Source organism: Salvelinus namaycush, chromosome 20, assembly GCF_016432855.1.
Source record: "Salvelinus namaycush isolate Seneca chromosome 20, SaNama_1.0, whole genome shotgun sequence".
NCBI classification, from domain to species: Eukaryota; Metazoa; Chordata; class Actinopteri; order Salmoniformes; family Salmonidae; genus Salvelinus; species Salvelinus namaycush.
The window spans coordinates 53,361,719-53,376,410 of NC_052326.1; the positions used below are offsets into that span (position 1 = coordinate 53,361,719).

The 14,692-nt window shown below is 40.9% G+C and overlaps 1 protein-coding gene across 1 annotated transcript; it reads left to right on the plus strand.

Annotated features, from left to right (window-relative positions):
- Positions 1–6,706: 6,706 nt before the first annotated feature.
- On the plus strand, positions 6,707–9,494 carry LOC120064916 (L-rhamnose-binding lectin CSL3-like). The gene is made up of 8 exons (XM_039015506.1): positions 6,707–6,737; positions 7,042–7,077; positions 7,158–7,202; positions 7,357–7,492; positions 7,595–7,713; positions 9,022–9,066; positions 9,177–9,312; positions 9,389–9,494. The coding sequence occupies exons 1-8, from the start codon at positions 6,707–6,709 to the stop codon at positions 9,492–9,494; spliced, it is 654 nt and encodes a 217-aa protein (XP_038871434.1).
- Positions 9,495–14,692: the final 5,198 nt, after the last annotated feature.

The window sequence follows — 14,692 nt, forward strand, 5'->3', positions numbered from 1 at the left end:
AGGTCTTGGCTGATTTCTTTTGATTTTCCCATGATGTCAAGCAAAGAGGTACTGAGTTTGAAGGTAGGCCTTGAAATACATCCACAGGTACACCTCCAATTGACTCAAATTATTTAAATTAGCCTATCAGAAAATTAGCTTCTAAAACCATGACATAATTTTCTGGAATTTTTCAAGCTGTTTAAAGGCTCAGTCAACTTAGTGTATGTAAACTTCTGACCCACTGGAATTGTGAAACAGTGAATTATAAGTGAAATAATCTGTCTGTAAACAATTGTTGGAAAAATTACTTGTGTCATGCACAAAGTAGATGTCCTAACCGACTTGCCAAAACTATAGTTTGTTAATTAACAAGAAATTTGTGGAGTGGTTGAAAAACGAGATTTAATGACTCCAACCTAAGTGTATTTAAACTTCTGACTTCAACTGTATAGATCTAAACACTGCCAGCTGCAGCGAATTGAAAAGAGTAGCGACCCAGGGATGTGTTTGCTTTGGGGACCTTTAACAGAATATTAAAGGTCCCCAATAGAAATGGGAGGATCAGCTTGATCTCCGTCTTTAAATAAAGGACACACTGTGGCTGCCTTCTAAGCAATGGGAACCTCCCAAGAGAGGAGAGATGTTAAAAAGGTCAGAGACAGGCTTGGCGATGATAGGGGCAGCGACCTTAACGTTGAAAGGATCTTAACCATCTGACCCAGATATTTTTGGGGGGTCAAGTTTAAGGAGCTCCTTTAGCACCTCAGACTCAGTGTCTGCCTGCAGGGAGAAACTTTGTAGCGGGGCAGGAGAAAAAGAGAAAGGAGCTTCAGTCGCATTAGAAGACGTGGGGAGATGAGGACATTTGGGATGGGCAATGAGGCATGGCTGAGTCAAATAGGAATCCTGACTTAATGAATTGGTGATTAAATAGCTCAGCCATGTGCTCCTTGTCAGTAATAACCACATCATCAACATAAAGGGACATGGTCAGCTGTGAGGAAGGAGGATTTATTCTCCAGGTCTTTAACCCTTTTCCAGAACATATTGGTGTTAGACCCACAAAGAGAGAACTGCTCCATAAAGTCACTAGCAGGATAAATGCATACTTAGTGTAAGTGACCAGGAGAGAGCTTAGGGCAGGTAGGGTACTGATGGTGCTGATGGTGGACGATAACACACAGCAACAATCAATAAAGAGCTTTTTTAAAGTTTAATGCTTAAAAGCAGCAAATCAAATTGTTTGGGGACAGACTTGGTGGAGACAACCGGGCACTGAAGGTGTTCATTGGTAAAAATTGCCACTCCACCACCTTTGGAAGATCTGTCTTGTCGAAAAAGGTTTTAACCAGAAAGGTTAACATTAGTGTACAAAACCCTCTTTCTTAACCACGTCTCACTAATGACCAACACATCTGGATTGGGGCTGTGAACCCACACTTTAAATTTACCAATTTGAGTTAATAAGCTTCTACTGTTAACGTGCAGAAACCCCAGGCTTTTACGAGAACAGAAATCAATGAAAAAGATTTCAGAGCACAAGTCAGAATTGGGGCTAGCGACAGTAGATGGGCCAGGGTGTACATGCACATTTCCAGATATCATCAGCAGTAATACAATCAGGGAGCGGCATGGAGAGCTCTGCAATGTTTATTATTTTATGACTTTTGAATGTTCATCAGATCATATTGTACTGCAATTTCATCAGGTAACATGAATACAAAGCCAGCGAGAGGTGGTTAGAATAGGATGGGAGGCCAAGAATCAAATCAAATCAAATGTATTTATAAAGCCCTTCTTACATCAGCTGATATCTCAAAGTGCTGTACAGAAACCCAGCCTAAAACCCCAAACAGCAAGCAATGCAGGTGTAGAAGCATGGTGGCTAGGGAAAAACTCCCTAGAAAAGGCCTGAACCTAGGAAGACACCTAGAGAGGATCCAGGCTATGAGGGGTGGCCAGTCCTCTTCTGGCTGTGCCGGGTGGAGATTATAACAGAACATGGCCAAGAGTCCGTGTAAACAAGTTCATAATCAACAAAGCATGCAGGAGTCATAAGACAAATAGCATAAAGTACAAGAAATATATAACGACTTGTTGCTAGCCAAGTTCATTTAATCACAATTTTATTTCAGCAGGCAGTCTCTTTGCAAAAACTTCTAAGCCACTTCTAAGCACATTCACAATATCGGTCTGGATGCTGATAGTGGAAACTTGCTGAATGATCAGAGAAATTATACTCAAAGCTTTTCCTTTAGGCTATTTACAGAAAAATAAGTCCTGGCTCTGCTAGCAATAGACAACAAGAAATCCACAGGGGCCGACCAATTGCATCCTGGTCTGCTTAAGTGTGCAGCACCCATCATTGCCGGCTCAGTTACCCCAATTTTTGTATTTTATTTAACATTGATATCAGGAAATACTCCAGAAGTATGGAAATAAGCTCTTGCGCTGCCACTCCATAAGGGCAAGATAGCACTGATCTTAATCATTATTCCCCCATTTCAAGTCTTCCTTGTTTAGCTAAGATTCTAGAATCCTTTTGTTATCTGGAACATTTATTTTGAATGTAAACCAATCAGGGTTTAGGCCTGGGCATAGCACTATTACAGCAACCACTTCAATCAGGGTTTAGGGCTGGGCATAGCACTATTACAGCAACCACTTCAATCAGGGTTTAGGCCTGGGCATTGCACTATTACAGCAACCACTTCAATCAGGGTTTAGGCCTGGGCATAGCACTATTACAGCAACCACTTCAATCAGGGTTTAGGCCTGGGCATAGCACTATTACAGCAACCACTTCAATCAGGGTTTAGGCCTGGGCACAGCACTATTACAGCAACCACTTCAATCAGGGTTTAGGCCTGGGCATTGTACTATTACAGCAACCACTTTAGTTTTTAGTAATCTTATCAATGCTTTAGACACTTAAAATGAAATTTAATTGCTGCTTAGTTTGTGGACATGAAAAAAAAATAATACTCCAGTCTCATTAACTTCTTGTGAATAGGGGGGCGCTGTTTTCACTTTGGAAAAAATTGTGAATACAGATCCATAAATATAAGGCAATTGAATAGGCAAGGCCTGACACAGAGCCCCATTTTCAGAATTTTCACTTCCTGTTTGGAAGTTTGCTGCCAAATGAGTTCTGTTTTACTCACAGATATAATTCAAACAGTTTTAGAAACTTCAGAGTGTTTTCTATCCAATAGTAATAATAATATGCATATCGTATGATCTAGAACAGAGTACGAGGCCGTTTAATTTGGGCACGTTTTTTTCCCAAAGTGAAAACAGCGCCCCCTATTAACAAGAGGTTTTAAGGAGAAGTGCATCTAAAATTCCATGCAAAACAGTTGTATCTTTTAGCAATGTTTATTATGAGTATTCCTGTAAATTGATGTGGCTCTCTGCAAAATCAAAGGATGTTTTGGAACTTCTGAACGTAAGGCGCCAATGTAAACTCAGATTTTTGGATATAAATATGAACTTTACCGAACAAAACATACATGTATTGTGTAACATGAAGTCCTATGAGTTTCATCTGATGAAGATCATCAAAGGTTAGTGATTAATTTTATCTCTAATTCTGCTTTTTGTGAATCCTCTCTTTGGCTGGAAAAATGGCTGTGTTATTCTGTGAATAGACACTCACCTAACATAATTGTTTGTTTTGCTTTCGTCGTAAAGCCTTTTTGAAATCGGACACTGTGGCTGGATTTACAACAAGGGTATCTTTAAAATGGTGTAAAATACATGTATGTTTGAGGAATTTTAATTACGGGATTTCTGTTGTTTTGAATTTGGCGCCCTGCAGTTTCACTGGCTGTTGAAGAAGTGGGACGCTACCGTCTCACGTACCCGAGAGAGGTTTTAAGTAAAAACTATTTTTCATTATGGGTCATGCCAAATAAAACTACTGACATTGGAAATTAGCTAATTGTTCCTTTTTTTAAACATATTTCAATCAATTGAAGGGACTAGCCTATGTTTCATGATACCATTAGAAGATTTTTGCTGACTGAGAGGAGGTATGTATCAATCATTTATAATAAATTATGTATAATAAGTCTTGGTGATTCAATAGCCTAGTTAATTATTGCGACTTATAACACAATATCTACATTTTGCTCAGTCTGGCATTAACCCAAATGTCAGACGCAGAGGATCTCTCTCTATTCTGCTGCTGCTGAGAACTGCATGTTCATAATACTGAACAAAAATGTAAATGCAACATGTAAAGTGTTGGTCCCATGTTTCATGAGCTGATATAAAAGATCCCAGAAATTGCACAAAAAGCATATTTCTCAAAAAATTTGGGCACAGATTTGTTAACATCCCTGTTAGTGAGCATTTCTCATTGGAAAAATAATCCATTGATCTGACAGGTGTGGCATGTCAAGAAGCTGATTAAACAGCATGATCATTACACAGGTGCATCTTGTGCCGGGGACAATGAAAGGTAACTCTAAAATGTGCAGCTTTGACACACAAAAGACATTGCCACTGATGTCTCAAGTTTTGAAGGAGCATGCAATTGGCATGCTGACTGCAGGAACGTCCACAAGAACTGCTGCTAGTTAATTGAATGTTAATTTCTCTACCATTAGCCGCCTCCAACGTAGAGAAGTTGGCAGTATATCCAACAGGCCTCACAACCGCACTGTCAACCTGAAATGGTCCATTCACAGAGACAGTGTGGTGAAGGCGCAACAGCGCCTCTTCAATATCAGGAGGCTGAAGAAATTTGGCACAATTGAGTGCATCACCATCTGTTATGGCCATTGCAACAGCAGGGCTCTCCAGATGGTGGTGCAGTCAGGCCAAAATATCACCGGGGGAAACTGCCTGCCCTCGTGGACATCTACAGCACCAGGTGTCACCGGAAGGCCAAGAAGATCATCAAGGACCTCAGCCACCCGAACCATGGCCTGTTCACCCCGCTACCATCTAGAAGGAGATGATAGTACAGGTGCATCAAATCTGTGACCAAGAGACTGAGAAACTGGAGATAGAAGTTTCTTACTCCAGGCCATCGGACGTTGAAATAGTAACCTCTAGCCGGCCTCCGCCCAGAACCTTGCCCAAACTTAGTCACTGTTAAAAGCAAGGTACTGGGCTGATACCACCTGGTACTCTACCCTGTACCATAGAGACTGCTGCCATATGTATATAGTCATTCAACACGGGTCACTTTAATAATGTTTACAGTAGAGTACCTGTACTGGGGTTCTGTGGTCACCAAACTACCTTCAAGCGCAGCGGTCTCCCTTCACAGGAGTGGCAACTGGGAACATATAAATGCACAAAATCACTCGGACCAGCCTTTCTGGACCGTGGCGGTAAAGCCTGATAACTGCAACACCCAAAAGGCTCGCACGTTGACGGGCAAGGCACCTGTCCAGCAGCCCTGAGAATTGACCGTTGAGAGGAAGAGGACACACACTCAGCCACCAGAACAACAAATTATGGGGATCTGACCATAGAGAATGATAGTCACAGTATATCATCGTTATTTGTGTTCCATTATGGCGAACGTGATCGCACGGGCAACTCCATTCAAATTAAATAACAAATGTAAATACATTAGAGATAATAGAGACAATATTGATTTTATTAAATTAGACAATTTTCTTCTATAATTTCTATGAGTTGGCAAAGACACTAAAAGGATGCACAGCGCAACAGAGTGTTTTGTTTGAAAAGGGACTGTATGAAGCCAAATCTGGCAATTCACTGCCACCAACAGTTATGCAGTGTTTGCACAAGAGTATAATTAATTGGCTGATCCCTCCTGATTGAATCATTTTAATTTATCTGTTATTTTACCAGGTAAATTGACTGAGAACACATTCTCATTTACAACAACAACCTGGGGAATAGTTACAGGGGAGAGGAGGGGGATGAATGAGCCAATCGTAAACTGAGGATTATTAGGTGACCGTGATGGTTTGGGTGCCAGATTGGGAATTTAGTCGGGACACCGGGGTTAACACAATAAGTGCCATGGGATCTTTAATGACCACAGAGCAGTGTCCCTAATCACAGCCCTGGGGAATTGGGATATGTTTTAGACCAGGGGAAAGAGTGCCTCCTACTGGCCCTCCAACACCACTTCCAGCAGCATCTGGTCTACCATCCAGGGACTGACCAGGACCAATCCTGCTTAGTTTCAGAAGCAAGCCAGCAGTGGTATGCAGGGTGGTATGCTCGTGGCAATGTATAATGAATAATGGGGAAATGAATAATGGGGTGCATTCAGCAGGATGCAACCTTTTGGAAGGTTATAAAAAAAATATACTGTGTTTAACAAATATTTCTCTCCGAGATGTAGAATAATTAAAAACATTGTCTCTAATCGTGAAATGTATATCTGCAATGCTCAAAGGTTTTGCAACTGAATGTGGCCCGTGTGATTCTTCCTTAACAAAGATCCCCACCTAGATGACTACTTTAAAATGTTGGAAGCCCTCAATGGCAATGTTCATGTCAAAATGGATTTTATCCACCTAGAGTCCTCTATCTAACTCCATGAGACTGACCCAATAGCCAGGTATAGACCAGCAAACGCCGGCCCCTAATTGCAATGAGGTGCACCTGGAGACAAAGAGATACACCTGGGTTAAATAAGACATGTCACATAACATAAATACCAGGTGTATTGGGTCTTGTTATCATCAGTTGCATTTTCTCTGTTACTACCACTCCTGTACCTGGAATCATGCGCATGTTCAGACTGACGGTGGTCACATGTGAGTATACAAAATCTGTATCTGATGCAGATTAGAATTTAAATATATATACGATCAAATGTTAGTAATAGAAGAATGTCATATGATTTGAGGGACATTCAGTTCCTATTGGGCAAAAAAGTATTCAAAACAAAGTCATATAACAAATGTCACATTTTGTGCCTGGAATAAGAGACCAAATGCTCAACTTGACTATAATACACTTAGTATAACTGAAATGCTGGAGTATAGAGACCAATGCTGAATTGTAGCTTCATGGTCCAAGTGCATATGTTGCTGAACTAGCTGTGTGATGTTGTTTCAGTGCTGGCTGCAGCTTGCTGTACACTAACGGATGGAGGTACTGTATGTAATACTGATGATACTACTTAACCAAGCTAATGTGAGTGGTGTGTAATTCCTGTTTATTTGTCCTGGCAGCAATCAGCATCACATGTGAAGGCTCTGATGCTTTACTGCAATGTGGTAAGCTAGTCAACCCTACAGTATACTCACCGACCACCTATGCTAGTTTCTACTGTAGATTAACATCACTAGCCCACACCATAGAGACCCAGACTTGGCTCTCCTTTGTCCCTCACCTTTCTCCTTTTCATTCCCTCTTCCCCATCTCCCTCAGATGGAGGTAAGATTCAAATCAAGCGTGCCAACTATGGTCGTCGTCAACACGATGTGTGTTCCATTGGGCGCCCCGATAACCAACTCACCGACACCAACTGCCTCAGCCAATCCACCACCAGCAAGATGGCAGAAAGGTACTGGAACCTGTGTTTATCTGTAGAAACTCCTTGACTAGTGTTAACCAGCAAGATGGCAGAAAGGAATACATGACCTCTACCTGTCTTTGAAACACACAGATGCGGTGGGAAGAGCGAGTGTGTTGTGCCGGCATCCAATTTCGTTTTTGGAGACTCCTGTGTCGGGACTTACAAGTACCTGGACATCAAATACTCCTGTGTCCAACAGCAAGAAACAAGTCAGTCTCTGAATGTGTGCTAATAACACTTAGTGGTGGGCACCAATATCCATAATTAGATTCAACGTACTATCGGTATGACTGTGGCATGTTGGGATATTGTTTAATACTCCTACCCACTTTACTCTTTTGTAAAAGAGTGTACTCTGCTGATAGCTAGAAAAGGAATAGAATAGGTTGGTTCCCCTATGGTACCAGCTTGCTAACTATGTTTTATTAAATGCTGTCTTATGGCCACAACGTGTTTCATACGTGCATTTGTTTCTCAACGTGTAAACCACCCTCACCTGCTAACTAACCCTAGCTGGCCAACAAGCTGTGGTTATTGAATAATGTAGCCGGCAACAACTTTAGTTAGCGTAGCCTATAGGCAGGTCAGAGACCTGGAAGTGTGGTGCCAAGACGACAAAGGAGCTGATTGTGGACTACAGGAAGCGGAGGGCTGAGCCCCTCCCTACCAGGAGGCAAAACATTTTTGGTATCAGCCCCCCCCGAACCTCAATTCTACAGCTGCACCATTGAGAGCTTTTTGACTGGCTGCATCGACACTAGGTATGGCATCTGACTGCAAGGTGCTACAGAGGGTAGTGTGTACGGCCCAGTACATCACTCAGGCTGGGCTCCCTGCCATCAGGATCTCGACACCACGTGTGTCTGAAGGCCCTACATACAGACTCGAGCCACCCAAGTCATACTGGTCTCTGCTACTCCATAACAGATGGTACGGGTGCACCAACTCTGGAACCAACAGGACCTTGAATGGCTTCTACTTCCTCCAAGCCATAAAACTGCTGAATGACTACCCTGACCATCTGCATTGACCCTTTTTGCAGTAACCTTTTCGACTTGTCTCATATGCTGCTGCTGTTCCTTGTTATATGTACATATCTCGCTCAATTAGCCAGCAAGAACATGAAAGGGAAGTTTCTCAAGCTTATTTGATGGTTGTGCACTTAATCTGGTTTACCACTGAATATGTTTCAGTGAACGGTAACTAGCTAGCGCAACTCCCACAGATTGGTAGGGTCTATAGCTAATCTGACAGATGGCACAGCACAAACTGCATAGAAATACAGATTTGGTGTAGCGGGTCGACCTGTTTCACCAGCTTACCAACTGTTCAAAAGGAAGTGAAACTACAAGGTAACGGTGGAAGATGACGCGCATAACTTTTTATACTTTAGTTCATGCCAACATGTTTAAAATGCACCTGAAATCAACATTCCCTATTAGTGCCCATCACTAACATTTCACCAGGCTAATGTGTGTCTTAATTTGTGTGGTGTAACTCCTGTGTTGTCCTTGCAGTAAGCAGCATCATATGTGAAGGCTCTGATTCTCAACTACTATGTGGTAAGCTGGTCAACACTACTGTACGGTGTATTCATGTAGTGACGTATGTTAGTCACTAGCCCACACAAACAACCAGATTTGGTAATCCTTTTCTTCGTTCTCTTCCTCAGATCGGGGTGAGATCCATATTCAGCGTGCCAACTATGGTCGTCGTCAACACGATGTGTGTTCCATTGGGCGCCCACATAAACAACTCAAAAACACCAACTGCCTCAGCCCATCCACCACCAGCACAATGGCAAAAAGGTACTGAAACCTTTAGTGTGCATTTACCTGTAGGCACTCATTGGCTGTGATGTTAACCTCTACCTGTTTCACACAGGTGTGACGGAGAGCGCCAGTGTATCATCAAGGTATCCAACTCCGTATTCGGCGACCCCTGTGTCGGAACCTACAAGTACTTGGATGTGGCTTACACCTGTTACTGAATGTGAGTGTTGAATATGTTCATGCACACATGACTGGGAACTAGAATGCTGGTACTGATGGTTTGTCTTGCAGGATATCTTCCTGGGGAACCTGAAGATGTACAAGGCTTCTGGGACATCTTCATCGGGTCGTGCTGTTTTCCTCCAACCGCCAAATCAACTTCAATGACCATTGTAAACCTGTGCATTTTGTGCTGAAACATTTCTGAACTGGTTGTTGGTCTGAATTAAATGACGTGGCTGGAAGACGATACTGGTTGCCTCTTGTATATTACTAAATGTCACACCAATATTACTGACCATGTGTCCGGTTTTCTGTCTTACACGGTGTTCACCGGTCTCATTTGTACCTGGGGCTAACGTGCCTTTGTCTTGATGTCTGTAATCTGTGCCCACCTTTAGGCAGTTGTAGACAAGTTTAATACTCATTGTGATCTCTTTCCTGACCACCTCAGGCGGTGTGATCTGGATGGTCAAACAATTTTTAAATCAATTGAACCTGCCTCTCAAATCACTGACGGGTAGTACTTATGACATCAGCAGCCTTAATCGTCCTAATTTGTATTAATCACCAGCTAATCTGGTCACAAAGCAGACCTGGATGGGTGAGAAATGTTTATACAATGTGTAGACCCTACAAACATGGATAGTTAAGTGGTTGGATCATGAACCAATTGTTAGTGTGTAAATTCAGCTAGACTATTTCTTCTCTTACTAAACATACTTCCAGAGAAGCTGCCCAACTACATCACATTAGTCTAACAGCTTCTTATCCAGAGACACACAGGGTCACAGGCACGTCGACAAATCTCCCACAATGTCAAAGGGGGACCTGACCGATACAGCCATCCAAGAGGTGGCCCTCAACCATCACATTCCACCCTGAGAAATAAAATAATTCTATTCCCTGCCCTATGCACCACCAAATAAGAGAAACAACCATGAAAAACAGCCAGGCCAACAATGTTTGAGTGCATGTATGGCACCATGTCCATCTGAGGATTCATTTGTACAAACACCTGCATGGCATAAGCCTTAACTGTATCAACACAGCCCCTCAGTGTCATTCAAATGTATTGGTTTTATCTGGAATGTATTTTACATCTCATTCTATCCTTTGCCCAGCAACTTCACCCCCACTTGTCTCCAATTCCACATCCCAACCCTCAGCTTCCCTTAGCCCATCCCACCTGTCTCTGCTGGCCACACACTTTGGATTTCTACGCAGCATATTTCAACTATGCTGTGATTAACATACCATTTCTATTGAATAGATTCTACAGACTGTTGGAAAAACGTTAATAGTATTAGTAATTGATCTCCAACAGTATATCTAGGGTCAATTTTAGATCAATGTTTTGCATTTTCAACTATTCCTGAGAACCTACTTGAGGGCAATACTAAAATAAATGGTCAATTGATTCTGTATTCTCACTACGAAATCTGCATTAGCTGAAAAGCACAAGTCTTGAATCATCGAGAGGAATCTCTTCCCAACAATTTTGCAATCTGTATGGCACATATCAACATCCTGGTCCTCAAATGAAACTGGTATACATTCTTATGCTATTTTTATTCCGCTGCAAGTTTTGATCCTGTTAAATTGGGCAGACAGACCACTTCCCTACCTCGTTCTGCTGCCACCTGCCTCCATTTTTGGTGTAATGCTGTAATCAATTGGTTATAATCTTGGACTGAGCAGACCTTTCCATATATTTCTGATAACTCTATAAAAGACAACTCACCCATTCCAATTTACAATATAATTTAATAGCGAAATACCCTTTTCAAACTGTTTCCCATAAATACAGGTATTTTATCAACCAGCACATTTAAATTCAGCATTAATATTTGTTCTATCTTTTCAGGTGGATGAAATGTAAATTGTAGCCAGCTCTGCAATGCTTGTTTGAAAAAGATACTTAGAAAAAGGTATCATTTGCAATCAATCAAAAATGAGACATCAAAATCTGTACACAGGCAAAAGCGCTATTTAAACAGTGGATTAACTTTTCTTAGTATTTTACTTGAGAACCATTTAGGGTTCAAATAAATCTTTTGACAAAGTGAAGATTTTAGAGATGTTTAGTGCTTTTATATTTAATAATATCACAACACCCAATTCATATTCATTATATAGCCAGCTAGGCCTGCATACCACCCATCATCCCACTGCTGGTTTGCTTCTGAAGCTAAGCTAAGCAGGGTTGGTCCTGGTAAGTCCCTGGATGGGAGAACAGATGCTTCTGGAAGTGGTGTTGGAGGGTCAGTAGGAGGCACCCTTTCCTCTTGTCTAAAACATATCCCAATGACCAAAGGCAGTAGGGTGCCGTCTTTTGGATGGGACGTTACATGGGTGTCCTGACTCTCTGTGGTCACTAAAGATCCCATGGCACTGATCGCAAGAGTAGGGGTGTTAACCACAGTGTCCTGGTTAAATTCCCAATCTTTCCTTCATACCATCATGGCCACCTAATCATCCCCGGTTTAGAATTGGCTCATTCATCCCCCCTCTTCTCCCCTGTAACTATTCCCCAGGTTGTTGCTGTAAATGAGTATGTGTTCTCAGACAACTTACCTGTTTAAATACAAATATACAAATGGATAAATATAGATAGGCACACTGTATCTTGTCTGGTTTAGCGTCCCAGATAAAGCTGTCTGTTTTCTGTTTAAATTCATTGTGTAGGGCCCATTTAATATTTTTTCATATGAATACCAATCATTTCTACTTCACCGTCAGCCCATTTTAAATATGAACTGCATAGTAATGTAAAAGTTGTATTTTTTAAAGATCCAATACGTAATATTGTACACTTCTCATAATTAGGTTTAAGTCCAGAGAGTCCAGAAAAGTTATCTAGATCTTCAATGAGACATTACAGGGATCTAGCTAGCAGACTAAATATAAAACTTGAGTAATCGGCATACATGGACACCTTTGTTTTTAAGCCTTGGATTTCTAATCCTCTAATGTTGTTATTTGATATGATTTAATAGCTGACATTTCGATGGCCATAACGAATAGATATGGTGACAGCGGACACCCTTGTTTAACCTCTAATTCCTCCCAAACCCGGATCCGGGAGCACCCCCATCAGTAAAAAAGCTGACTAGCATAGCCTAGCATAGCGTCACAAGTAAATACTAGCATCTAAATATCATTAAATCACAAGTCCAAGACACCAGATGAAAGATACACATCTTGTGAATCCAGCCATCATTTCTGATATTTAAAATGTTTTACAGGGAAGACACAATATGTAAATCTATTAGCTAACCACGTTAGCAAAAGACACCACTTTTTTTACTCCACCATTTTTTTACTGCATCAGTAGCTATCACAAATTCGACCAAATAAAGATATAAATAGCCACTAACCAAGAAACAACTTCATCAGATGACAGTCTGATAACATATTTATTGTATAGCATATGTTTTGTTCGAAAAATGTGCATATTTCAGGTATAAATCATAGTTTACCATTGCAGCCACCATCACAACTCTCACCAAAGCGACTAGAATAACTACAGAGAGCAACGTGAATTACCTAAATACTCATCATAAAACATTTCTGAAAAATACACAGCGTACAGCAAATGAAAGACAAACATCTTGTGAATCCAGCCAATATTTCAGATTTTTTAAGTGTTTTACAGCGAAAACACAATATAGCGTTATATTAGCTTACCACAATAGCAAACCACAACAGCATTGATTCAAGCCAAAAATAGCGATAACGTATAAACCACCAAAATATATAAATATTTTCACTGACCTGCTCAGAATTCTTCAGATGACAGTCCTATAACATCATATTACACAATGCATATAGAGTTTGTTCGAAAATGTGCATATTTAGCGGCACAAATCGTGGTTATACAATGAGAAAGGTAGCCAAGCTGCCAACAAAATGTCGGGAGAAATCTTGGGAGAGGCACCTATTCTAATCGATAAATAATCATAAACTTGACTAAAAAATACAGGTTGGACAGCAAATGAAAGATAAATTATTTCTTAATGCAATCGCTGTGTTACATTTTTAAAATTAACGTTACTACAACATACAGCGTGCGTTAAAGCGAGGCTGCACTGAAATTAATGGCGGCTTATGCATTTTACATTTTTCAACAGAACAACGAATTAACAGCATAAATAGTTCTTACTTTTTGATGAACTCCCATCAGAATCTTGGGAAAGGTGTCCTTTGTCCAAAATAATCGTTGCTCGGTTGTAGAATGTCGTCTTCAACGTTGCAATTAGCAGTAAACATTAGCATGTGAGCCAGAGATACCCAACTCACTAGAACGCCACAAAAAGAAATACCCGAAAATCACAATATACTGACATAAACTGATATAATTCGGTTTAAAATAACAACATTATGATGTCTTTAACGCCTATATCGAATAAAAACACAGCCGGATATTTCTAAGAGCTATAACCGAAGGTTCTAGTACGATATGCCAAGGTCCTCCGTGCGTCAGAGCGAAGAGGGAAAAGACCAGACACTTCCTTGCCAAGCTATTTATAACCTTTCAGATCTACGTAGACTCCATTTCAAGTCTCACTATTCGCTAACATCCAGGGGAAGGCGTATGCAGTGCATCTCAACCAATAGAAGACAGGCAGATTTATAAACAGATCTCAGAGCAGCTTGCAGAATTCTACATTCTCACATCCACATAGGAAAATTGCTCTAAGTCCAGTTCTGTTTCACTCACAGATATAATTCAAACGGTTTTAGAAACTAGAGAGTGTTTTCTATCCAATAGTAATAATGATATGCATATTGTACGAGCAAGAATTGAGTACGAGGCAGTTTAATTTGGGAACGAAATTATTACAAAGTGCTAACAGCACCCCCTATTGTCAAGAAGTTAACTTCTTTGGGCTGCAAGCCCGAAGCCGGGACAATATGACAACAGCCACTTCAAGTGCAGGGCGGAAATTCTAAATATATTTTTTAGAAATATTTAACTTTCACACATTAACAAGTCCAATACAGCATATGAAAGATAAACATCTTGTGAATCCAGCCAACATGTCCGATTTTTAAAATGTTTTACAGCGAAAACACCACGTATGTTAGCTCACCACCAAATACAAAAAAGGACAGACATTTTTCACAGCACAGGTAGCATGCACAAAACCAACCTAACTAACCAAGAACCAACCAAACTAACCAAGAAACAACT

Coding starts and splice junctions, on each gene's coding strand:
- LOC120064916 (XM_039015506.1), top strand. CDS start 6,707: ATGCGCATGTTCAGACTGACGGTGGTCACAT. Junction 7,714..9,021: donor TGTCCAACAGCAAGAAACAA/GTCAGTCTCTGA, acceptor TTGTCCTTGCAG/TAAGCAGCATCATATGTGAA. Junction 9,067..9,176: donor TGATTCTCAACTACTATGTG/GTAAGCTGGTCA, acceptor TCTCTTCCTCAG/ATCGGGGTGAGATCCATATT.